General features: G+C 36.5%; 1 protein-coding gene across 1 annotated transcript; it reads right to left on the bottom strand.

Annotated features, from left to right (window-relative positions):
- Positions 1–2701: 2701 nt before the first annotated feature.
- On the bottom strand, positions 2702–27938 carry PCMTD1 (protein-L-isoaspartate (D-aspartate) O-methyltransferase domain containing 1). The gene is made up of 5 exons (XM_010193748.1): positions 27510–27938; positions 23395–23497; positions 11947–12118; positions 10252–10375; positions 2702–5389 (listed from the first exon to the last, which is right to left on the bottom strand). Exons 1-5 carry the CDS (start codon positions 27814–27816, stop codon positions 5019–5021), a joined length of 1077 nt encoding a protein of 358 aa, XP_010192050.1. The 5' UTR covers positions 27817–27938; the 3' UTR covers positions 2702–5018.

The following is a 27938-nucleotide window of genomic DNA, read 5'->3' as shown; positions in this document are numbered from 1 at the left end:
TTATTACTGTGATTTTCTCACAGGGGAATCTTTCTAACTTTACTACTTTTTTCTAATGTATCTAGACTAACCATGATTCTTTTAAATTGGACTGTTAATATGAGTGTAAGAGCATGCGCATGGCTGTAGAACCCTATGGCTAAAGCTATGATTTTGAGTGGAAAACCTTGCAAAGAGAAAAACTACCTACCCCTTTCTAGGAATCAGAGATTAGGGAGTCTCCAGATCTCTACCAGAAATCAGGTGAAAGCGTTAGTAAAAATGACCACTTCAGTCATGGCTCTTTATATCAGAGGATATAAAGATCTTGCACACAGAGGTTGTCATCTAGATCTGTAATAAAGATCTGGAATTTACCAACACAATTTCAGGAGTATAAAGTAAGGCTCCTGAACTAGTTAGTTTCCTTACTTAAATAGCCTATTTTCAGAAACATGATATCAATAGAAGCCACTAGGATTCAAAATGAAAGCATACAGAAACCTGATCAAATTGAATATAACGGTGCAAAATCTCAAAAGGGTGTCTGAGAAAAGACTTAGCAAAGTGCGTATCAACAAAAAGCCCTGTAGGTCTATTTCTCTGCAAGGAATACAAGGGCAGGTAGCGATAGAATGAGAGGGAACGGTTTTAAACTGGAAGAGGGTAGATTTAGACCAGGTACTAGGAAGAAATTCTTTACTGTGAGACATTGACACAGGTGGCCCAGGAAAGTTGTGGATCCCCCCTCCCTGGAAATGTTCAAAGCCAGGTTGGATGAGGCTTTGAGCAGCCTGGTCTAGTGGGAGGTGTTCCTGTCCATGGCAGGGGAGTTAGACTGGATGATCTTTAAGGTCCCTTCCAACCCAAACCATTCTGTGATTCCATGAGATCATCCATGTGTACTGAAGATGTCTGAAGTAGGGCATTCAAACAGTTGTGCAGGAGGAAACTCTAATGAATTATTTTTCATTGTTTTTTCAGTCAGTAGGAAAAGCCTAGCAAAATGACACAAATGCTCATAAAAACCAGCTTTTAGCATGCATGGATGCACTTTTGCCCTCTGTTTTCTCTCCTTTCAGCCTATGATCATCATGGCTGCTTGTAAATGCATAAAGGAAGAGGGAGAGAATTCAGTGTTCTCTGCAATGCTTTTGCTTCTCTCCAGCACTGAAGTATTTTGTTAAATATCCTGGCAAGGTATTACACAGATTCCTAGTTCAGAGTAGAAGACAGTGCTAAAACAGGGAGGTATAAGTTCCCTCAGATCCCCTGACAAACCCCTTTAAAGCATCACAAAATACAAAGGATGGCAATTGGAAGACTCTAGAAAGAAAAAGTTACCATTGTGTTAGAAAGCTCTGATGAATTAGCGTTAGATTCTTGGTTCCATACTGACTATAAACATGGTGCAAGCCAGTGGCTAAACAAATCAGCTTTCCTTGAACAGAGTAATTCAACAAGCTGACACATACACTGTGAAGCTAGAGAAGGCAAAGAGACAGTCATTTATCAAAGGTGCCAGCCAGATTTTACTGAAATTAATTTTACTGAAGGGTATCTAGAAACACACAACTTTAAAGCCTTACTGCTCCAGTTACACTACAATGATCTTCTCAAAACAGCTTTATAGAAAGGACCTCATACATGATTCAAGTGTCATCAAAATAATTAGCAGCTCATTAAGGAGTTGTGTGTACACCTCCAAGAACGGAGCAGGGAACTCCCTTATTCTTTATAAATGATCAGTGAATCAAACAAAGGTAAAAGCCTCCAGTGTTATCCAATTACATGAATGACAGGAGACACTCTCGAGAAGATATGGATTATTATTTAATGAGTTAAAACTGCTTTAATCAGAACATAGCACATTAGATTACACTCCCTAGTTTTCAAACTGAGAGGTAAAGATGCATTTTACAAAGCAGTTCAGAGAAAAAGTTGAAGGATTTGAAAAAAAGAAAAGACTAAGTTGCCAGCACCTGAACAAGGAAGAGGCAGTGCTCAGCTGAACAGAGCTGTTCAGGTTCATTTCAACGAAAACTGTTTCCTAAGTGTCTGGGAAGCAGATGTTCAGCTTTTCTTGACCAATACCGGACTAAAAACTCCAGATCTTCTGAAGACTGCACTGGTCTCACGTTTTCCTCCAGACCAAAGAAGATCAAAACCTCTGGAAGTTCCAATCCACCACATCCTTCCCTACAGTGACCACAATTACAGTATTGCTAGTCAGCTTAGCCTACCCACCTTGTTTTTTTCCTCTAACTGCTAAGAAAATAACACAGCATCAACAGGAAGTTTCAACAGGAAGTGTGACTTGCTTGTCACTCACCACCCTTGCTATTCTTACCTCAAAGTCTTATTTAGACTTAGACAGTTGCTCTGTTGAGGGTGAAAATAACCTAAATATTTAGAAGAAAAAAATCTAAACAAGCCATAAAACTGTTCATGAGCACAGTTTGTTCTGGAGAGCCCAGAAACTAACTCTACCAGTACTTCAAAAGTAGTGCTGGGCTCCAAACAGCTTTTCTGTGTCATGAGTAACATACCATCTTCCAACCTTTGCAAAAAAAAAAAATCAAAATTTAGCAAGACTGTGTATTACTGTATTTCTGAAATTCAAGAACAGCCTTTCTAATGACTTTTAAATAAAGTTACTGAACTGGTATTTGAATTTCCAAATAACTGAAAATACTTGCACAGAAACACAGAAATTCAAGCAAGCAGAAACCACCAAAAAAATCCATTTTATTGCAACAGTGTCCCCATCATCAACTGAGATGGCAAAAATTAAGTTTTAATTCATTTTGCATTTCTACCTTTTTATTTATGTAAATATAAATTCAAGAGTGTAAAATAAAACCACATATAAAACACAAGAAACATTCTCTTTCATCGACTCCAAAAAAAACCTTACATACTGAAGAATCATGACAAGCCACCCGCTGCTCACTTTTCCAAGTATACAGGCATGAAAGAATGCAGAAATTTATTCTCCAAAAGCATTCTTATAAAGTCCTTAAAGTATTTAAGTTATATTTAGTAATCTCATACTCTCAAGCTTAAGGATGTAGATTCCAAGAAAAGGAGAGACAAAAAACATCTCAAACTTCAGATTAATTAAACTCCATCTAAAAGAATTCATTTAAAACACGATTATGTTCAATTCTTATAGCTGAAGCATCACAATTACTGTATTAGTATCATTATTTTGGAAAACTACTTATTAGTTTTTCCTGCTTTTCAAATAACGTCAGAATACCTATGTCAAATAGTTTTGTTTACCTATACTGTAAATATATTGCGGAAAGTAACTCCACATGCTGGTACAACAGGCCTTCATGAAGTTCCATTTAAACATTACTACGGTGTACCTTAAAAAAATAAGGACTACAGCATGAAATGCACTATAAAGTGTCAGTGTCGTGGGTTTACATATTATCTTCCTTCTCAGATGCAACAAAATGCTTATATAATTTGGAGTCAGTATTTGAATGTTAGACCACATGAATATTGTCTAGTTAATAAATATCTGGACATGGAACATTTACCTTTTCAGAAAGACGTTATAATTTTTATGGTTATTACATCCAAATAAATGTTACCAATATTATAAAATGTAACATGCAGGATATTTCAAGAGGAATGTTTTTCACTGGGTCCAACAGGCAGATGTTTCCAACGACTGAGGCTTTTAATGTGTATCATGCCAAGTTCTTAATAAACAGTGTTTTCCCTCATGGTTATGTTACAACAGAGAATGAAGAAATTATGACGGTAAAAGCAAACAAAGTTAAAAATGAGAACTGCAAGTAACTTCACAACTAGAAGAGGGGAAAAAAAAAATCATAAGAGGATTTAAATCAGCACTATTGTGGGTCCCCACAGTTGCACTGCTACTCTTAGGTTTCCAGAAGATACGTATGATTTTATAAATATTTTTGTGCTAAGAGCCATGCTCAGAAACAAAATATAGGCTAGCACAAGTCTACCTTCTTGGAGATGCATGTTAAGTATAAAACTCACCTACTAAAGTGCATTTGCGGAACAAACTTTAACTTCTACTATCATAGCTATCCCAATAAGCAATACAAACTAAACTTTGTTGAAATTCTACCTCTACTTAAAAGCAGTAAATATAGATGACTGAAGTCTAAATTACAATCTTATATTACCAAACATTTTGACTCAATGTTGTGAACTGTAGAAATAAACAGAACGTACTGTCCTAAACTTCCCACAAATGAGAAGTGCCTCTAGTCAGAAATACTGCAAGTGTAGAATGGAGTTAAATATAAGCAGAGCTGAAGTAAGCATTGCTTTGCTTCTTGTTCAATATGGTGTATCTTTAAGGCTCTGAGAGAAGCTGTTACTTTTCTCAAGATCTTTTGGCAAAAGATATAAATGCAGAAGTAGCAGGGTCATCTGATGTTTCAGAACTTGTATTTTCGTATTTCATTAAAGCCAGCGCATTCAGTGTCTGTATACATTTATTGCACTTGTATTGTTGGAATACATCTATACCAACATAGGAATAATGATTGCAACAAAGCCATAGTAAAATAAACTTTAAAAGGGTCTGATTTTGACATTAAAGGATAAGCGTCTGCATGTTTAAAATGTTCCCCTAATAATAATAAATACAGACAAATTGCTCATCAAGTCAGATGCACATGTTTAACAATTATTTAGTATATATAAAATTTCACTCATCCTTTTATCAATACAAATCTGTTAGGGATCAAAAAAGACTTACCATGCAAAATATTGATTAGTGCTGCATAATGGAATATATATTTCTATCAGAGTTAAAACAGCATTTTCAAAATTTAAAGAAAAATAGATTCTTAAAAAGGGATTCTACTGTTGAATGCAAGTCTTCCTTGTAGCAAAGACAAGATAGAGACAAGTTATGATTTATCGCTGTACTTCAGTCTTGATGAAAGACTAATAATAATTTGTCCACCTACTTCTTAATAAATGCTACATTTTCAAGAATAAAGGAACTATCAGTAGGCATTATTTCTACTTAAAACAAGTTATTTCTCTCTGTAATACGTCAAGTATGCTTTTAAAGATTCAGGTAATGGTAGACTCATAATTTTTTCTCTCAACAGATTTCGAGGAGGCTCTTCGGGCTTCAAGGCCTCATTGTGATCTTTATCCTCCTCCTCTTTGTTATCGTCTTCCATTCTTTCATCTTCTTCACTATCTAGAGGCTGAGGAATGAGCTGATTACCAACAAACACATAGGTGTTAATCCTGCGTCTACGACATCTCCTGCGTTTTCGTTTTGGAGGAGCCTTCTGAGCAATACCCTTGGCTTTCATCTCCTCATTTATGAAGTTTCTAAGGGTGCGTCTGATATATATTCGAGCTAGGTCCTGTAGATTCCTAACAGCACACGGAGCTAAAATGAAACAGAAGAAGTTACATTAAGTGAAATTTCCCTCTAGCAAAAAATATTAGCTGCAAGGCAGTCAAATTAATGTTTAAGAACAATTGACATTTTTGTACATTATACAATATGCAAAGGAGACAAAGGCAGATAGAGAAACCTTAACAAACCCCGTGGCACAGTCCAAGAAATTAAGAGACCTTTTGACGGATGTGCAAGTAGAAAGTAGAACAGATTATTAAAACAAGTTTAAGAAAGCATACAACAAATACTGTCATCTTTTAGCACTTGGCAAGTTTTGGGACCTACTGCTGGCCCTGCTTTAAGATCCTGCTGCTGGAAAAGAGTTTCTAGTGCTATGACACGTTTAGGCAAGCACCTTCTGCCTCCCTCTTCCACTCACTATGCTCTTCCTTACTTCTTACTAAATCCACCTGATGAGGGAGGGCCATGTCAACTTCACAGCTGACCAACCAGGTAAGCCACCCGTATCTTTGCAGCAAAAACGGAATCAAAATTACTGAAGTCCTGAAAAAAACCCCAAGTAACAAAAAGTGAAAAAGCCACGTATTTTCCAATGACAGACAGGCAGGTGATGACCAAGTATTGCTGGGCTGGTGGATGCCTGCCCTAGATGAGCTATGGCTGGCTAATTCCAAGGAAAACAAACAAAAAAGCACACCAACCAAAACTGCAGCCTGTTCAACTTTTTTGTTTGTCTTTTTCCTATACAAAGTAGCATAACATTAATGGAAACTACATCAAGGAAGAAGTTAGTGAAGAAAAAAATTTTGATAATTACACTTCCAATATTGCATTCTGCTTAAAAAACATTCAAAATATTTAAAACAAAACCTATTGTTTCATACACTGACTTCAGTTGCATCGTAGTTACTCATATTTCAGACAAAAAGGATGTTTATGACTGGCAATACTGAATTCAGCTAATCCTAAGAGAAACAGGAAAAAAACCCAAGCCACACTTGTTTAATATAAAACCAACTTAAAATTCAAGAACAAAACTCCATCTAGCCATCCAAAACACATTTATAAGATCAGGCTAAACAAGTCGTGACTGCACGTTATATGGCAATCATAGTAAATAAAAGCACAAGGTATATAAAGTTCAAGTAATTGACTAGCAGGCATTTGTCCCATATACAGAACTGTGTAAGAGAGACTTTATAAAATCAGAAGGAAAAAAGGTATTTCCTTCAAAAGAAGACGCAACAATATTTTGAAACACTGCGTCTTGAAAAAGATGTAAAAGCAGTAACCTCTCAGCTTTCTTATCCTGTAAGATAATACATAACAACCATATTACTTTTAGCGCTAGTTACAACTGATTATACTCTATTTGATTTTGAAGACAACAGCATCTAAAAAGGTTTAAAGACAAAGTAAGCTTCTCACAGTCATACACCAGATCATAAAACCATAACTGGAAACTACCAGCAATTCATACTACATAAAGGAGTTCAAGGTCTTAAAGCTCCTGCACTTGTGTTCAGAAATCACAGACACACAGGTAACAAAGGAAATGAGCTTTTAGAAAGCTTTAGACTTGCTCTATTAAAAAAAAAAGTAATACATGCCTGATAGGTAGGAAGGATCGTTAAGAAGCCCTACAGTGAGACAGCCAGAAAGCTTTCTTAAGCAGGTAATTTAAGATCTGTTTGAATACAGAACTACTCAGGAGAACACCTAGGGAAGATTTCAAATAACAGAAGTAGCCTTAGGTTCCACTGATATTAATGGATTTAAGCCAAATTGAGAAAAAAATACAACTCACTTTTGTTTTGATAAGTGATCTTCTCAACCTTGCTTGATGTTTAAAAATTACATCTGAAGGTAACCAAACTATAGTAAAACTTAACTGAATCTATGAAATTTCACCTTCACTCCTTCATTATAATTAAATAAAGAAAAATAAGACTTTAAAAATCGATCATTGTGACTTATCAGTGATGTACTGGTCTCATGATCAGACAAAGCTTTTAGTGCATACGGTATACTGTAGGTCAACCCAAGTTCACTTCCCATACTAAGTAAAGCATGAAGATACGTGATCACATTAACATCCTGCTCAAATGTAGAACTTTGTTGAGATGCTGAATATTTACTTTACCAATGCTAGTGGTGCTTGACCTTTATCACAGCTTACAGTCTACCCAAAGTTCATCCTTGCTTGCAACATGCCACACAGGTGTAATCACTGTGGTGCTGAATAAACGATCTTAAATAATTTACACATTACACTAGAATCTGGATGTGGTTTACTTCCAATCTGTCATAGCTTCTCGACTAAAAGCAATAATCAAACTATTCACATTAAGAATATTTTCTTTTTAAATGAGGGGAATGTGATGCAATCTTTCGATGTTTAATGTCTGCTTCGTTCCAATTGTCTAGAAGCAGTGAATTGTGTCCTAACCAGTAACTAAGTTGGTAAAATGATCCTTTTACCAACACCTCTGTAGTTTTCCATGAGAAAAAGACTCTGCTTTGAGAATAACTGGCTGACAGATATTTTACTAAGCCTTATGTATATATGAGAGTTATAACTGTAGTCCATATATAACATTACATATGTATCAGAAGACATTCAAGGGTTGTCTGAAGTAGGGCACAAACTCCATGTTTAGTTAGCGACATCTGCAATTTCTGAATAAAGTTTAAAGAACAATCACATTTACTAGACTACTTTGAACTTTTAAGGTTATTTACAGGTATGTGGGTTTGACATAGACTCTGTCACTATACACTGTGACAGAGAAGGATTTTCAAGTGTTCTCTGTCTTCTAGAGCATTAAGAGTGTATAAAATCAGACCAGAAAGTCTCAAGCCACCTTTGTATAGTCTTGATATAGTCTGTTTATTATGGATTACATCTAAAGCAAAGTTCAAAGAAAATAGAATAATCTCGTATTAACAAGGCCTGGAAGCTATGTTAAGGCACATGGAGAACAGGGGGGTGATTCGAGACAGCCAGCATGGCTTCACCAAGGGCAAGTCTTGCCTCACCAACCTACTGGCTTTCTATGATGGAGTGACTGCATCAGTGGACAAGAGAAGAACTACAGCTGTCATCTATCTGGAATCCTGTAAGGTCTTTGACATAGTCTCCACAACATCCTTCTCTAAATTGGAGAGAGATGGATTTGATAGACTATTGGGTGGATGTTTGCATCTAGAGGATAGCAGTCAGCAACTCAATGTCCATATTAAGATCAGTGACAAGTGATGCCCCTCAGGGGTCTGTATTGGGACCAGTACTGGACAGTGGGATTGAGTGCACCCTCAACAAATTTGAAGATGATACCAAGCTGAGCAGTGCAGTTGACACACCTGAGGGATGAGATGCCATCCAGAGGGACCTGGACAAGTTCAAAAAGCCAGCCCACATGAACCTTATGGGGTTTAACAAGGCCAAGTGCAAGGTCCTGCACCTGGGTCAGGGCAACCCCCAGTATTAATACAGACCAGGGGATAAAGGGCTAAGAGCAGCCCTGCAGAGAAGCACTTGGGGGCACTGGTGGATGAAAAGCTGGACACAAGCTAGCAATGTGTACTCACAGCCCAGAAAGCCAAACACAGTCTGGGCTGCATCAAAAGAAGGGTGGTCAAAAGGGAAGTGATTCTGCTCTTCTAGTCTGCTGAGACCCCCACCTGGAGTATTGCATTCAGCGCTGGGGCCCACAACCTAAGAAGGACATGGATCTGCTCACGTGAGTCCAGAGGAGGGCCATGAAAATCAGGTGGCTGGAGCACCTCTCCTGTGAGGACAGGTTGAGAGAGCTGGGGTTGTTTAGCCTGAGAAGGCTCTGGAGAGATGTTATAGAAGCCTTCCAGTACTTATAAGAAAGTTGGGAACAGACTTTTTAGCAGAGCCTGTTGCAATAGGATGAGGGGTAACAGTTTTAAATTAAAAGAGAGTAGATTTAGACTGGAAAGAAGAAATTATTTTTTTTTTTTACAGTGAGTGTGATGGAACACTGGAACAGGTTTCCTAGAGAGGTGGTAGATGTCCCATCCCTCAAAACATTCAAGCTCAGACTGCACAGCAGCTCTGAGCAACTGGATGTAGTGGAAGGTGTGCCTGTTCATTGCAGAGGGGTGGACTAGATGACCTTTAAGGATCCCTTCCAGCACAAACTAGTCTATGATTATAAGTTAATTTCAGGAAATAACCTCCAAGGTCTCAAAAAGCAAGCATTAAAACAACCAAAATTTATTATTTCTGCAAAAGAACTGATTATATAAAGGAAAGGATCATCTATAGTTTGAATAAAAAAGGTAAAGGCAACTATAATAAGGAACTATCCTTGACAAGCTCACACACTCTTAGAATTAATAGCCTGATCAGTAGTTACAGGCAATGCAACCTGATAGGACATCCTGGACTCCTGAAGGGTTTATACCTGTTTCACAGTTAAAAAATGTGCATGGAGGCAAGAAATGTGAAGAGAACAGGGTTAGTTCCCATTGGTCCTACATTAAAAGAACAAAACAGGAGAGAAAAGCTGTTATCTTTTAGGCCCTTTGTTGGGTTTAAGTTCCCACACGTTACTGAAGCTCTGTGTATTACTCTAATCCTAGCCCTGACTACTCTGACAGAAAATTTCAACCCTACACACCTTTTTCCTGCCACTTTCTTCCCCTTCCCCCTATCATGCTATGTTATCACCTCGGCAACAGATGTACTTTCAGAGACTTTCTCAATACCTTTACTAACCTAATTCAAAGCATTGCAGCTAGAAACCCAACCCCAGTGACTACTAAAGAACAGTCAAGTGTGAGTATATCACTATATGACTATTACAGCACTGTAGCAACCCATCGTGCGAATAGGAGCAAGCACAAATGACACTTACGCAGTCCCACAGTGTCATGTTTGCCGTTGTCATTTCTGTTTGGTTGCACTAGAGGAGCAAATGAAACAGCAAGGATATTTTTACTTTCCCACGTGTTCTGTCCCGTTCTCAAAATCTGTGTTAGCTGCATAAAAACAAAATCAGCGGTTACAGTTTTATCATACTCAATACTATTCTGACTGCTGTTCAAACACACTGCTATTTTGATTTACTTCACAATTAATTTACAGAGGCTGTTTTATGAACAGAAAGGACTTTCATATTCCTTGAAATATCATTTGGTCACTAGAGTACTAAATAAAGCTCTTTGGCAATGGGAAGAGATGCAGCTGGAAAATTAAGGCACAAGGTAAGTTTTCCTTTTTCTGATTTTTCCAAAAGATTACAGAATACTTTAGATTGGAAGCAACCTCTGGAGTGCTGCCTCCTGCTTGAACAAGATCAACTTCACAGTTAAATCAGGCAACTGAGAAGCTTTTCCAATTAAGTTAAAAAAATATCTCCTAGGAATGAGATTCCTCAACCTGTCTAGGCAACCAGCTGTAGTGTTCAACCACTCACTATGAAAAATTGCTTTTCTTATATATGCAGGCAGAATGCCCCCTTGCTGCCATTTCTAACATTCTTCTTTCAGTTTGCTGTGCACTTGTGAGGATAACTGGACTTCTGTCTACTAGGTAAATTCTCCAGTCCTTTAGTAAGCCACATCAGGAATTTAATGATCTCTTAGGTCTTTTTTTTCCAGTGTAAATTAACACAGATCTTTCAGCTGCTCTTTGTATTTTTCACATTGTCTAGCCCCCTAACCATTTGTATATAATGGTAGAAATATTCAGTTTTAATTTTGCTTTCAAATCATGACTACTTTTAATCAACTTCAACTGACAGTATCTTAGTCCAATAAATACTAAAAGAGCATTCATGATCTGAACTATGTAGGCTATGTTTATATCACTTTGGTATTTTAAGCAAGCAGATACATAATGTGATAATTCTTTCCAGAAGATAACATAACTAGTATGATTATCAACAAGCATTTTAGTAACTAGCTGAATTTAGTAGGACATCATCTTAAATCACAATGTGTCTTCCCTATCAGTAAAACAGGGAGAATAATACTTACCTTTGTAAAGCTTTTTGAGATCTAAGGATGAAAGTGATAAAAGTGCGAAGTATTATTAAAATAATAAACCTGTCTGAAAAAACTCTAATCTAAAATGGAAAAGCAAAACTGAAATCTGCTGGAAATAATTAATATTTTTCCTTCATTTTTTTTCTTCCCCTTACAATATCCCACTTATCACAGATTTTTATAATTCTCTGAAATAAACTCTCTTGGCTTCGATTGTGGTTTCTCTGTTTTGAAGTACTGACTGAAAATGTCTGTGTGGCAGGGAGATTTTAAAGCAGTTCTGGGACTGGTTTAATACACTGAAAATAGTGTTCTAGGTTCACTGAAGACACAGTTTTGCCAGTGTTGGAAGAAGGATATGGAAGCTTTCCTACAAGTTTAAGGGAAAAAAGTTCAAGACTTCATTAAAGACTATTATCTGCTTAACTGCAGCAATACACTGAATCAAAATCTCATTAGTTGAACATTAATTTAGTCAAATAAACATTTAAAAGCATTCCTTAAATTACATTTTTCTCATACTGAAAGAGAAATGTAAAAAGGGGAAATTGTCACTAAGTCACCTGATCTTCTATAGGCATTACTAAAATGCCTCCAACTTTCAATAAAATTTTCATGTAGTTTTCATGGTCTTTCTGGACTCCAGCTCCACAGTAAATCCGGTCATACTGATGACTGTCTGAGGCTATTTCCAAACAATTACCAACCACAAAGGCAGGTTCACAGAACTCAAACCTAAGGGGAAAAAAACAAAACAAAGAGCGGACACATTTCAAACTAGGACTTTTAAGAAAAGCCAGTCCAGATAAAGACAGAAAAACATTTTATCTTCCCTTATGTAATGAAAAAAGATTAGCACACAGACTTTAAGAGCTTGTATTACAGCAATACTATTCTGAAAATAATCTGGCTTTTTCTGCCATATAAAGGACCACCAAAGAAAAACTTCTTAAGAAGCTATATGCAAGTATTATATAAAAGGTCTCAAAGCATCAGACTTCCTAACTGCAACACAAATCTAATTGCTAAATAATCTTACAAGCCGTACAAGTGTCTTTAAAATAATACATTTATCAACAATGTGTAATATCCAGGTTGTTGAATAAATATTGAAACAGTTCATTTCCTAATAGCCACCTCCTCCATTAAAAAAAAATAAAAGTAGGCTTTTAGAAGACTAGTTTTCCTGTATTTTCCAATTTTCCATGTTGAGCCCAATCCACTTTTCCCTAAAAACAAATTTAATGGAAAAGTCTGTCATGCTTTGACCACACACAAAGCAAAGAAAATAAAATTCTCAGAAACATCTGTTATGATTTCCATCAGCAAATGAAGCTATACAACTGATTTAAGTGAACCTAAGTTTATAACAGAAGTTGCAAGGACTGTAAGTACTCTTTGTCACCGCATAAAATACTGAAGGAAAGATATACAGGATAAAGTTTTATTGTCAAAGCTGCAAATAGTCTCCATTATGCTGATATTTCTCACAGTTTTCAGATCTCCGCAGCACCTTACTGCTCCAGCTGTTAATGCCATAATGAATGTAATTTACTTCTCTGTAAAAAACTCCTTCAGCAAATAAAACTTTTTTTTCCCAAGCACTTTAAAATTAAGAAGTGAGGTTACACAGTTGCTCATAGAAAGGATTTATGGTTTTCTTTGTGTGGGGGGAAGTAAAACCTAACACCTCATTGCTGCATGAAGTAGTTTGTAAACTTCACTTGGCAGTATGAAAAGACAGTGCATCTCAAACTTCACCCAGAAGGAATTAATTTTTTTAAAAATTTCTACAACTACATGTAGCCATTTTATGAACTTTGCAGCTGACTGTCATTGGAGAAGATTTTTTTTTTTTACTTGGCTAGCAGTAGCAAATCCCAGTGCAACACCTGACAACACTGAAATCAATATTTCTTCAGTTACAGCGAAGCTTGGCAGCTTTCACTGCTTGGGGATGCTGCTCGCAAGGCTTGGCTGACCTTCCTATCTACTGCACTGCCATTAACAAATCAGAATTCTATTAAACTGAAGTTTCTGCTTGAAGGATATTTTTTCCCTCAAGATGGGATGCTTGGTCTTGAAAAAAATGCAATGCTTCCTTCTTTGACTAGTCAGACAGACCCCAGAATCCTTTACCAACTCCTGCCTAGCTCTCGTGTGCTATATGTGGCCAACAGTCCCTTATGTTGTTTCCTCATCCAAATCCAGAGGAAAAACTGTAATTTGGTAGATCAAAAAGAAAAAAGGGAGAGGGAGGGGGAGTGGGGGAACGACTGCCTTAGTGCACACAACTGGTAGCTACGCCAGCATGAACTGTGGTTGAAATAATTTCAGAGTAACACGGAAAGATTTATAAATACATTAGCAAGGGTAAATGCTGGAAAGAAAACGAAACAAGGCTATGATCACTTTGCTGAAGAAGCTACGTCATTCCATGAGCACTTGGACTATCATGTATTTTTCTATATTCAGTAAAGTTCAATCAGGCAGTTCAAGCTATATTTTTAATTCCAGGTTTCCTGCAGTTTAAATCAAGCATTACCACATCAATTTAATTTGAAAGTTTGAGCAAAGTACCTTTGTGGGTTTCCAAAGTACAAGAGGAAGGCGGTGGGAGGGCAGGAAGTCAGAATATGGTACTTTTCTAAAAATGCAGTTTTCAATCTTGAGACAGTCCCTGGCTAGTTTTAGAAAAATAAAGACCGCCTGTCTGCCTAACCTGGCAACTTTCACAACTTCTGATCTTCTCAGAACACTCCTCTAAAAGCTGACGAGCTTATCACCAGATACTCCTGAACTGCTTCCTCTACTAGAAACCACCCTAAACCTCATGAAGCCACTGGTCACACCCTCTTAAAACAAGCAGGAACACCAAACTCCAAGGAAGCAAAAAATACAAGACAAAAAAGCCCACAAAACATTTCTCAGATGCAAAATACTCTATGTGAGCTGTGCATGAAAATAAATGTCTTTATAAATACAGTAAAAGCTGAAGAGAATTTATCATTTAGCTCCATAGCTTGCAACCAGAAGGGCTCAAAAGACACAGAAGCAACTTTCTGCTACACATACAAAAATGACATGGGCTAAGCACTAGAGACCAACTCTGTCTACAGCATCCCCTCTTTAAATTGGCTTGACTGTGCTCCACATTATTAGCATGGGGTAAACAGTCAGTTATTTTTTAGTCCATTTACTTCAAAAAATACCTTCTTCCCCAACACAGCTTCAGCTTTGTCAACAGCAGGAGTCTCCCAAAAGACTAACTTCCCACAGCAAACCTAAACACTGTATGGGCCTACAGGAATTACATGTACAGGATAGACATCTCTTCAGTCCATGTCAGATGAAAAACAAGAGGTTCTACTCAGCTCGCCTGGGTGTTGCAAAGGTGATACCCTGCTGACCTGCACTGCGCTGCCAGCTGCCCTCTCAAACATACTCAGTTCAAGAACTGCCATAGGTAGCTTCCTGTTACCCAGAAAGCTAAATAAAACTAGGTAGAAGAAATGGAAAGAAAAGGTTATAAACAGTGCCTGGTCATGGTAACAAGCAAGGTCAAAAAAGCCAACCCTCATCATTCATACTGCCCACAAAACCAACTGCTTCATGTGCTATGGTATGAACAGTGAGAAAATACCAGAGATAAAGATATAAAAAGCTCATACTTAGTAGAGCATTATGGACTTCTCAAACCTAGTTAAGTTGTACACAGCTTTACTCCTCCACACTCCCATGTAAAATAAGCCTCATCAGTGATGCAACGAGATCTGCTTCCCAAATCTTCAGATGGTTCCATTTTCACAAAAAAGATACACAGATCTCTGAATCAGAAAGAGCAGATAAATGCATGTACCATTGCATGAGGTAATATTTCACTTATGTCATTTCATATCTCAGATGCCAAAAAAAAGCAAAAATGAAGTGCTGGAACAATCTGGATAAGTTTAAATCACATTAGATTCTTCAGCTGAATCTGCTATCTTTATTACTGGAGAACCCACAGCCAACACAACAGAAATTAAGAGTTCCCATTATAGATAAAATAGCAATAGAAAATATTAAACAAAAGCTAGCCGTAGCATAAAATTAACTTAAGATCATGTTTAGCAATGGTCCAAGATAATCAAGCAGTTTCAAGAACATAAAACATCTGTTGACACAATTCTGCCCTTCCATCTTCTAGATTTTTGTAATCTATCCTTCAAGGATGGGTGTTTCAAGTTCGTCCTCATCACCACAGGACTTTGCTTCTAGCTAAATGCCAAAAATTCTCTGCAGAATTTTAAATGCATTTCTGTCTTTGCTGCAGCAACTTATGAAAATCATCAAGTAATAGATTGTTACTGCCCATGTCCTTTTAAGTAACATACCCCATAGATATCAACACAATGAAGTATTATTATTGTAATAAAATGAACATTCACTTGAAAAAACCCAACAAAAACATTTATAGCAAAGAACTAAGATTAAAGTTTATTGCTCTTGTATCCATATCCACCAATCTAGTATTTGCGTGATAACAAGATATTAATTTTTAAAAAGTAAGAGTACATAGCACAATAACGTACCCTAATAGAAGGGGTTTTGGTTTGGGTTTTTGATTGTTTGTTTGGGGTTTTCTTTGTTTTTGTTTTTAGAAGGGGATGCATACACCCACAGAACCTGCCCTTTAATTACCTCTAACTCTGAGGATATGCAGGATGCTTCTTGGGCTAAACTCTCATATATACAACCTTCATAAATGCAGGATGTTACCCTGATGTCTTTAGAAGATAAAACTAGGTGCAAGTAGGCATGAACTGTCTTTTATGTAAAATACATACTCGAGCCTTTAAAAAGGAACAAGGTCAAGAAAACTGCAGACAAAAATCAAGTACTTTGATGGAAAAACAACTTTTAATATCCATGGACTTGTGTTTGAAGGAAACAGCAAAACATCTTACAAGATGCTTAAAGAAAAGCAATACTGAGGAACCACTTAAACTACTTACACCTGTCTTTTCCTAAGAGAAAAACTAATTAGTTCTTAAAACTACCATCACTCCAGCTACATTTTACAGAACTGCTACATTCATACCACAATATCATCTAATAGTACACTTCTGTCTAATCCTGTATTTATTAACCACAGCCATATCTCAGCTTGTTGCTCACATCCCTTACAGAAAGAAAACCCATTTCAGTATGAATTTAGCATACTGTTTCCCCAACCTCACTCATTTCCTTTAGTCAGTCAACTCAAATCCTCCAAAAAGTCTAAGATTTCATTCAGTACCATCAAGTTGCTCCAAGTAATTTCCTTCTAATAGGAAATTTATTTAAATCGAGGGCATAAAGGACTACTCTTTAGCTTTAATGGTGTATAAGAAAAGGCTGGCAAGTTGTTAACACTTGCCATTTGAACTACAATGACACTACATTGGAGCAAAGAATTCAAAAGCATTGCAGGGAAAATTTCATGCATAACCCTTTATGGGGGAAAAAACCCCCAAAACATCAAGACAAAAACACCCCACATTTGAATACATATTCCATAACAGAGTACTAAATTGAGCACATGAACTCATGAAATTAGCTATATATCAAACTTCTCTTAAACCATCAAGTACGTTAATGACCAGACATTGAAACAATTCTGTAAAATGCAGAGACTCTGAAAACACATTATAAAATATTAAACTGTTTTTGCTACTGTGACAAGGAAATACTACTTACTTTTGCCCTATACTAATACACTGCTGACCATATTTTCAGCAAAAGGACCCCTCAGGATGCGGGAAGAAGGGAGGGAAAATAAAAAACTGAGTTCTGGCAGATTGGTTTATAAGTTTCTTACTCTTTTCACCAACAAAATTGGCCTATCTTTTTAAAGAACAGCTACAGCAGCTGAAAAGAAAAAAAGTGTTTCCTGTGGACACGGACTGAAAAGCTAGGAGTAATTTAATCCAGGAAGTTCTGGCTCCTTTGTCCATTTGCATGAAAAAGGCAATACTCTCAGAGCTTCTCCTATGTCAAATGAGAATTTCATAAATCAGTAATCTTACTTCAAGTATTCCTAGAACCTGTCTAAACACAAGTGCATTTACTGAAAAACTCTGAAGAAGCTTTGAGATCATTTAGTCCTTTTGCAGGTTTTAAACTGACACAAAACTTAACTTCTTTGGAAACCACAAATGAAGGATCACACTCACATGGCTTTGCATGTTACAGCATGCCACTAGTGTGCAACAGAATAAAGAAAAACTTTCTGATTTCTATGCCTCACTAGCCTGTCATTTTACTCAACTGCAAAAGGGCTTTAGAGCTAGTATCAATCAGATTCAAAGGTGGTGCTTATATACTGCAGGAAAAGGTTTTCCCATTTGTTTCTCAATATATACTTCCCATGTTATATCCTGTCAGTGATATCCATTAAATATTTCATCACTAGCCAGGAAACTTAAAACCTGCAACAGTTAGTATGGGAAAACAATTTTTAAAGTGTGCTAATTCTTTTCCAATTAAGCAGGACAATGGCAAGGCAAGATGGGAAGTTCCTTCCACCTTTTTAATTTTTCTTTTCTCCTTCACTGTTCTCTCCATCTCCTTTGAACATTTTTTCCAAGATATTTGAACAAGTCTTTGGTTCATGGATAACATACTCATAGATTGTTACCGTGTTTTGTTGAAAAGTTACACACATTTTACCTATTAGTATTACTGCTATTTGTGAGTCCTTCTGCATGTACACTACAAACAGAATAAACAGAAACACAAAAGTATTAAACCTTTCAGTGCAAAATCTACAACAAGAAGTTTTAAGTCCCTTCCATCCAATTACAGTAATAGTTATTTTAATCAGCATTACACTAGCAGCCAAAAGTGTTGCTGGTAAAATTTCTATTCAGTGATTTTTGTCCTAAATGTATTTTTCAGCTTCCAGACAATGCTGTGGGAAACCTGTATTACTACTTTTATTTGTCATCTCCATTTCTGAATAAAATTGTCTTGGTTCTTCTACTGTATCACCTCAGATATATTGTTTGTAACTTCTGATATTCATCTCAGCAGTTTCAATGAAGTGGTCCAAAACACACTATCTCTGAAGAAAAATCCAAACACTGGTTCTTAAAACTACTCATGACTAACTTCTCCCTCTCCTGTCAACATTTGTTTACAAAATTTAAACTTCATTATGTACTACTTTGGTAAAATAAAGAACTATATTGAAGGAGTATTTTTTATCAATTTCACAGTGAATTTTAAGATAGGTGGACAGGAAGAGGGAGGCAAGAAAAAAAATTCTGCCACTTCCGTTTATTGTCAGGGCCCTAACACATCCATGGATAGAAGTCTGGAAAACAACTTCTCTGTTTTCAGAAACAGAAGAGTAATTGCTTTCTTTTTTTTACTGACAGAGAAAAATGGTTTTATAGGTTGAAACTGGCACTTTTATACTACAGGATTTCATGAAGCAATATATTTTATAGGAATTATGCACTAAGTGTTGTCATAATTTGCTTTAATCTAACAAATGTTCTAAATACTATCAAAACTTGTAGCAATGAGAGACTTCCTGAGAAAGGCAGTATCCAACATGAGATTGATTTATTTCTCAAAGATATTTTATGTGTGGTTCTGAGAGGGTAAGAATATGTACTTCTGCAACTATCAAATACTCAAAAAATGCAGGTTTAGTTCCTTTCTAGATAAGAGTAGATTCAACTGTCATTTTTGGAGCCATCTGGTTTACAAGGTGTAGGATGAGAAATAGAACTTCTCTTTATTATCTCTAAATGAAAAAGGTATATTCCAAAAGCCTGTTTTCTTTTCCATTTTATCATAAAGCTTTGGCACCAAAGAATCCCCCTGGAATTCTTGTAGTCCCTTTTTCTGCTAAGACTAAACCTCAACAAGAATTCACTTGCCAATAAAAAAAAAATCCATCTTTTACATTTTTTGAAATTAAGACTAAGTTATCAGTAAGACGTAAACTGAGAAAGCCACCAGTGAGTTTTGGAGACAATTTACTTTTCCTGCTTAGATTTTTACTGCAATCATTAACCAGCTGCACAGGCAGGAAGGAGCTTTATTTTCTTAGTGTGTTTACAAGGAACTTTCAGTTTCAAATCTGCTTTAATGAAAAGACAGTAAGCCTGCAGAGTCCTAGCAGGAGCCCCGGATTTCAAGGAAGACAAGTATTCTGTTGGAAGATTAAGCTTACTATTTTTCAATGCCAACACAATCTACGACAAGACTTCAGAAAGAAGTTTCACCCATAACAATTATGCCAGAAGTAGTACTAGGGTTCTCATCACTTACCATTGAAGTGGTTTCTTTAGATCCTGAGAAGGGTTGGTGATTTTCTTTCACAGCAGGGACTTCACCAGCTTACCCACGTTTGGTTTTTGATAGGATGCTAGAAGATGGGCAACCTAGCCTTGCCCTGTGGCTCTCCCTCCGAGCTGGATATTCTAGGTCTAGAAGTTGACTGGGAGCAGAAAAGACAACACATTCCCCTTCAATAAACAGGTGAAGCGGGGCCTGGTACTTGCACATGTGTTTTAGATAGAGCCTTCTCAAGGAATGATTTTTTTTTCCCCTTCATTGGCATGCATTCTGTGAAGATTTTAAGAATGACAGAGAGCCTTACATGTATTTCAAACTCAGAAACCTTTCTTCAGTCTATACCTAAAATCTTTGTACCTCAACCATGATGACGCTTTCAGACAGCACTTCTCCTTTGCTTCTACTGGTAAATATACATTGTCAAGTAAAATCAAGGCAGTATTTTACTGCTCAGATTGAACAACTGCACCTCCATTTAGAGGAAAACTGTTTTTATAGATTGGTGAGATATGGATACAGATACAAGTGACTACTGGAATTATTTGTCTTTCTGAAACTGGTACCTGAAAAGTTTTTCCTTCAACGAACAGTTCAGGAGTCCAAAATTGGGAGAAGCCCAACTACCAAAGGCAGACAACCCTCCCTTTAGGCAGAGAGTATCTCAGATCCTTCTGGACATGCTACTTTTACATTGCTTCCAGTCTTTGGGCAAGCACTTACCCAAATCATAGAAAAAGATTGTATTGTACCACACAACACTGGATCATTCCTCCATAAAAATAGCATCAAAGCAGTATTTAATCTTGCTTTATCAGGCACAAACCCACCTAATCATGACCCAGCTCCACACAGAAGTCAGATGCAAAGACCATGGCCTATTGATCCAAGCAAGCAAACACCAGGAAGTATTTCTTTAGGATCTAGGTTGAAGCTCTCCGAGTACCTACCCATAAGGTTAAACCTCTGGTATTTTTGTTTCAAAAGGAGACTGCTTGAAATATTCAGACCAGACCGAAGAACATATACTAAAGAATGAACACAGGCAAGTGGCAATGCAAAGCTTTACAGAATTCTCCATCTGTATAACTCCGTCACCACCAGGAAAATGGTTTGTCATCTCTGTGCTTCTTCTGACCCACATGTGCCTTGTTAGAGGCTGCTGGCAAGTGTAAGGTATTTTTCCCCCATCACTCATACACATCCACTCAGACAATTCACTTTATTCATACCAGTCTGCCACATAAAATCTATTTTCAAACAGTAATGATGCCTGCTAGGTATACACCCGTGTTTAACTGTAGACAGACATGGCAGACCTTTTCCTTGCGTGGTCTTTTGTCCAGATAATAAGCTGACCAAATCATTATTTAAGTTCAGATGCCACAGTCTGCAAAATTTTGGGTAAATATCTCTCTTATACATGAAGATGCAGGAAAAAGTTACAGAAACAAGAATCAAAACCAGACTTACTGACCCAGAGCACATTACTTTGAGAGGCAGATTAAAATTAAAGACATGCTGTATAAATTTGCCTATATTTAAAAAAAAAAAAGAGTATCAAAGGAACTCATTACAGGAAAACTCACACACTATCTTAATTAACTACATTAGAATACAAATTATTTACAAAGAAAGCAATTAGCCAGAATCAGGTATGCAGACAAGTTACAAATCCCCCCACAACACACAAAATCCAACCAGCCAATCAGTATCACGTCAGCTGCAATACAGCTATATGGTACAAATCTACTTGGTAAAAGTACTTTCACAGAAGTATAGTTTTTGTTAGGTCAGTCAGAAGGGTGTTTCTGTAGCCATTCCTTAGTATTCTACTGTTGTGAGGAAACAGTGGACTGTTAAACAGCATATACCAAGATAATACACAAATTAGTGATAAAGTTTAGATCACATTCACCAACCTGCTGACTTCTCCCGCACCAGAATAACTCTGTATAACTAAAAAACAATTTAACCATCACTGTAAATAGCACATACCATTTATAACACTGTCCCCCAGGCAGATCTTCGCTGAAGTATGAGAAAATATACATCTTGTCTTTTAAGGATATGTATATCATTTACTACGTACAATCACTTATTTCCTTCAAACACAATATACATACTATACTGACATTCACAACAACCTTAGCAACTTTGGGGTTTTTTTTCCAGTTTTTGCATGTTTTAAAGCATAAACCCCAGTGTTCTGATATTAGTTTACATAAGTATCCTATTCAGGTTTTGTTTAAATGATAACATTTTCTTGCTATCCCTTAACTGAATTTCTCTTAATTTTTGTACACAGATGTATCACCAGATTGGAAAGGCATTTCAATCAAAACCAGCTTTTTGTAAGTCTGACTACAAATACCTACAGGAATGCAGGAGTACAGGTATGCTGAAGAATTGATTAGCTGGCAGGTACGCTTAACTTAGTAGGGTCACTAATGAAAACTATTAATGATCACAAGTGACCACATTTCACACTTTTTTTCAAGACAGATTATGTGAAGTGCAACATGAAGTTCTTGACTGAATTAATTTTTATTTGTTTTGGCTTCTGTATACATTAACCTCGGCGAACTTAAGTGCTTGTACTAAAATTTAAACAGCAGTAATGAAACATGTATTTTCTGTTGTGTAGTTTTATGTATTGTAATGGGGGAACACAGTACTAAAATTATCTAGCCAAATACCAGAAGTACCAAATTGAATTCAAATACAGTTAACACTAGGACGATAATTAGAGGATAAAGTTACAGTTTAAAGTAAGAGCCTTCCGTTACTTAGAAGTATAAGGAAGAATACCCTGCGGTTAGACCACAGCTCCTGAAGTTTAGGCTATGGAAAAAAGCAGACTGAGCTTCAGCCAACATAACCAACAGCATGGTAGTTTATAAAGCACATTACAACAAAGGTAAAGGGATATAAAGATTTTTTGCTGCTGCCCACTGGATAAGAGGTGCAAGAAGTGCAATTCTTAGGCTACTCCTACAGTTCAAAAGTCTTCTGCATTTCCAGAAGTTACTTTATAATCACTGTTGGGAACTTGCTGTTTGTAAGGGAAGAAGTCTTTACAGAAAAGTGCCCTAATTACAACCTTGTTTTCCCTTTCACAGAGGCAGAGAGGCACAAGATCCAGGTTCTTATGGGCCAACTTAAAACTGCTCATAAAGCATTGCTTAACAAGTAAGGTTCAAAGCTCTGTAACCCAGAAGTATACCAGTAAAAATGAGTGGTGTATGAGCATAGACGAATACTCTCAAGTTCATCTCTTCAGGTTATAAACATAAAGACAATTAGATAAATTTACTCATGTCTAGATCAACAGTGGTAGATTAGAAAAAAGTTAACATCGTACAGAAAGATGATATACAGTTATGTAATAAAACTGACAATGGATACAAAATTACTCTATACACAGTGTACACATACACACCTCCAAAATGTAGAGAAATCAATTTTTTTAAGTATTATACACCATGCATACTCCCACACTTCTAAAGAGTACTTTCTTAAGCCTTAACTTACCTCATGAACTAGTGTCACAAGCAGCAAGCTTTGTTTTGGCTGTGTGGTATCATTCTTCTCCCCTCCCTAAACTTGTAGGCAATGACGCACTTAGTTTCAAAACAAAAATGTTGCTGCAAAGTGAACTTGACAAATTAAATACTTACTTATCAAAGCTATCACTGTATTTTATGAAGCTCTCCAATTTTTCCTTGGCATATTCTACCACATCTGAATGAAGCTCTATTCCATGATTTATCCCAAAAGGTCCTGTAAATAAAAACAGCAGGGTGCTTTTTGTTTGCTTGTGGTTTGTTTTTTTTTTCTTTATGCACAGCACAACTGCATGGAACAGCATTATGTCTTTGATCTGTAAAAGCACTAACATCACGTAAAACATAAAATCTCCCAACACTGCTAGACCAAGTTATTTTTTGCATCTGCATTACCAGTGCTTAAGAAGAAGGTAAAAGGACAAAGGATCAGTGAAAGAAAAGAGACAGAACTGTGGCAAAGCAATTTTATAGAATGAGTAAGCATGCAGAAAGAAAATCAATTTGGCTACACTTAACTCAGCCTAAGCAACTTCCTTTTTAACACTATTCAGCTGAAAGACAACAATTTCAAGTTATAATTTAGTCTGTATTTTGATATGCAAATTTTGATGAGGTTTATGTTAGGAAAAAAAATTCAGTTTTTAACAATTCAGAGATCAGGTATTAAATTCCTTAGCCACATCTGCTCTTCTATTTTGCAGGTTTCAAAATCAGAAGTCTGTTCCTGATTTACTGATAATTAATTTCCATCTAGAAGATTGAAATTGACTATGTTACATTCACTCATCACAATCCCATCACAATTGCAACACTGCTTTCCTGCAATCAAATCCAAGCATATTTCCAAGTCAATTTGTATGCCAAAAGTTAATGCTATTTTTTAGCAACAAGAAGAAATCATGAGACAGTATTATGAGGATTATCCACATCAGAAAGGACTCTGAATCAGATAGTCACATTTGCTGTGGGGATTCTATATTTAACATGCGCTCATAGCCCAGGGACTTTAATCATTGGAGCACAGAATTGGAAAAGGGAGAGGGAAGGGGAAGGAGGGAAAGTAAACATCAATAAGATTAGACAAAACTTATATTTATATCCTCTACTGGAGTCTAAATCTTTCCTAAATATTTAGCTCAAAGATGTTACTCCAATGAAACAGAATTCAATTTGTCTTTTCTAGGACACAAAACAGACCTTGGGTTACTGAGAAAGGTTTCATTTTACTTCAAGAAAAAAAAAACCACAACAGTATATGCCACAAAGCTGATTAATAACTGCAATTCTTAACATAGTTTAAACATTTTCTACAAGGTAAAATAAAATCAATCCAGTAGGTTGCCATATGCAGTGCTCATAAGACCTTTCCTATGGCAGGCAAGAGTAGGTAGATCATGCAAAGGATGTTCTTAGAATTTACATGAAAACATGTACCTCCTACTCTCCTGACACTCTTACCTACTGTAAATTTAGTTTATTATCATATTAAGAGAAGCATTAGCATACACAGTTCCTTCCTGGCTGCTTAATTATTTAATGTTCCTTTGCACAGTAATAGGCTACGATGTTTCTCACCAGTGTAGTTACAGTTCTACAGCATGCAGCAGTATCCAAGGTTATGCTTCCTTTAATTGAAAATTAATCACCATTCCTTTAACCTTATAATTTAAAGTAAATTAAAAATGCATCAACATCATTTGTGCCAAAATTCACATATACATTCCTTTCGATACTCAGATTTGAAAAACAAAACTAAAAATTCCTGTAAATGTCAGTTGCCAGAACAGCTTGAAATTAAACCTACTAATGCAAGACACCACCACATCACGATACACCACAGTACTTGTAATTTGAACAGAAATATGATGAACATGTTTCTTTTTCATCAGGAAAGTCACAGCTGTACATTTAAGCAGAGAGTCAGCCTATCTAAAAATGTAAAACTCACTTCTCTGCTACTCTCCAAAGTCAACTGGCTTCTTTCAGCAACATGAGCCAGCACTTCCACCATCTAGTCTGAACTACATTTACATTTAACAGTATCAACAAGAGTTAATTTAATCTCTGTGGACTGGTGGAGTTTATGATGTTGCTATACTTACAAGCATTCACTAGCTTCAGATTATTTGCTAATTTAATGTAGTAATTTTGACACTGCCAATGTGGCAGAAATACTCACTACATTGTCAAATTGAAAGACACCCAACTACTGTCAAAAAACACAGTCCTCTGTTACTAATTGCAGTGCACACCGAAATAGGATTTTTTAAAAAGGAACTTTTAAAAATACATATGGCTTATTTGTCATAAAACTATATCTATTTATTTTTCTTTGTTAAAGCAGCTGTTCCCTGGCTTAAAACAAGCACTAAAATAAAGAAGAATGATTATATGCAACTAGTAATTTTATCACAGGGAGCAGAGTAAGAAAATAAAGGCACACAAATTGTATTTATACTTTCCATGCCTCAGCCTAGCACTCAAATCACATTACAACACCAAGCAGACTTTGGAGAGTGGGTCCAGCACTCCAGAAACACGGCAAGTCTGCTTCTGGAAGGAGCTGGGCAGCTGCTGCTCCAGGCTCCTCAGTGCTGCTGGAGAAGTATCAGCACCTGAGCTGGCTCTGTGGGACCGTCTGCGCTTCTCGGGGGCTGTCAGCCAAGCTCGCCCTCTGCAGAAGACAACTCTTTTCCTGTTTAGTTTCTTCAACTCTGTATATAATATTCTGAAGGACAGGAATTCTGCTTATAAGGAGAGGTCAAACCCAGGAGCATTCAACAGCCAACCAAGAGACACTCGGAACAGGTTAGATAAATACACAGATACAATTGCATGAACCACAATTTCTTTTTTAAACATCACAATTAAGAAAGACTAATGAAATAAAGCTTTCCACAAGGCAGAGAAATAAATGAATACCATTACTCACTACCCTGAGCACACATTATCGAAAAAAAATGCAGTACCATAGTTACTAATTGTTCTAATATTGAAATAGAATTCTGAACTTAAAATATTACAATTAAAAATACTCTCTTAAGCAGAAACTCTTGAAAAGGGCAAATCAACACTATTTGAGTAGATTTTTTTTTAACCTGTGAATGAACATAATTCCTGTTTCCGCAAAAGAACAGTATACTACCTACTGAGCTTATTAGCTGGAATAAAAACACTGCTAGAGATGACAACAAATGAAGTTTGTTATGTACTATCAGGGATAACTCTACTCTTTCATCACTAAGAGCAGACAACAGAAAGTAACTAAACTAATTGAAAATTAACAAACCAACTCCCTGCAGTTTAGTTGTGTATATATGTAAATATATGCAAAACCTCTACATTACCTGTCAGCAAGTTTTCTGCAACCAAGGAACCAAAAATTCCATGTAACACAATCCAAGTTACATCTATGAATACTACAAACTATGATAAATGGAGTTATTTCATGTAATGAAATTAATTTATTTTTTAAAATAAGTGTTGGTATACATGATTTAGATTCTAAATGGGGGTGGGGAAAGGGAGAAGATTAAAGCATTTTTCTCTCTAAGGTACGTTTTTATATTTAGACAGCAATATTAAATTTCATCTTTTTTCCATACAGGAAATGTACTTGAAAACAGAAGAAAACACAAAGTGCTGATCTTTTAAAATAGGTTTTAAAACCTACAGACCTGAAGTGCTTAAACAGTCTTATCAGACTACATCCCAAAACTTTCTCACTAAGCAAGCTGTTAAATAAATGCATTTTAAAAGAATTGTTTGCACACTTAGAGATTTATTTTTCAATTAAGTTTCTTCAAGTCACTAGCCTTTATCATTTGGATTTTTCTTTTCATAAACTGAAGATCAAAACAATAACCTACAGAGTAAAGGGGGTAAGCATGGTGCAAGTACAGACTGAAATCTCAGCCCTCAAAAATCGTTCCCCTATACCTTTTCCTTTTAAGCAACAAAAGGACTGTTTCCTTTCAAATGAAAATTTTAGGCTATAGAAAGGCAAGCAGGAACAACTGCTTCTCTTCCAAAACATCCCATGAAATAACACTGAACAGTAGTGTCAGTAAACAGCTTGTAGAGAATACACAGTATTTTAACAACTTATTTTAAACAGCCAGTCTTAAGTATAGCACTGCCATTTTTAAAGTAAAGTTTTACAGTGGTTGTATAACCTTCTAAAAATACACAGAAACACTATATTAAAACAAAAATGTTAAAGTTACCTAATATTAATCCCACCATTGTACTCAAGTATCCGGTTCCACTACCCAGATTTAAAAAAGATAATCCAGGCTGAAGCTTCAGTGCTTCCATGACTTCAGAATAAATGCAAGGTGCTGACAAGTGTATATTTCCATGTTTCCAGGCCAAGTCTTTATAAGCATTGTCCCTGTATCCTTCCAGATAATAATCACCACGATCAATTGCTCTGAAGGCTTGCTCCACACTCTCAGTGCGAATGTACTGAGCTTCTTTCAAGTTATCGATTAAGTCATCGTTGTCTTCTCCAGCACTCACAGCTCCTCCCATGCTGAATTGCTATGGTAATTCAATTAGTTTGCAAAATACATGAGGAGGAATGCTTCCCCAGAAGGATAAGCACGTAATGGATTCTCAGGTCTTCTTTCAGAAGCACATCACAAATGTCTCCT

The sequence above is a fragment of the Mesitornis unicolor genome, unplaced genomic scaffold (genome assembly GCF_000695765.1).
Source record: "Mesitornis unicolor isolate BGI_N332 unplaced genomic scaffold, ASM69576v1 scaffold671, whole genome shotgun sequence".
Lineage (NCBI taxonomy): Eukaryota > Metazoa > Chordata > Aves > Mesitornithiformes > Mesitornithidae > Mesitornis > Mesitornis unicolor.
Note: the sequence above shows the minus strand (reverse complement) of the source record. Positions and strands in the feature narration are given on the sequence as shown.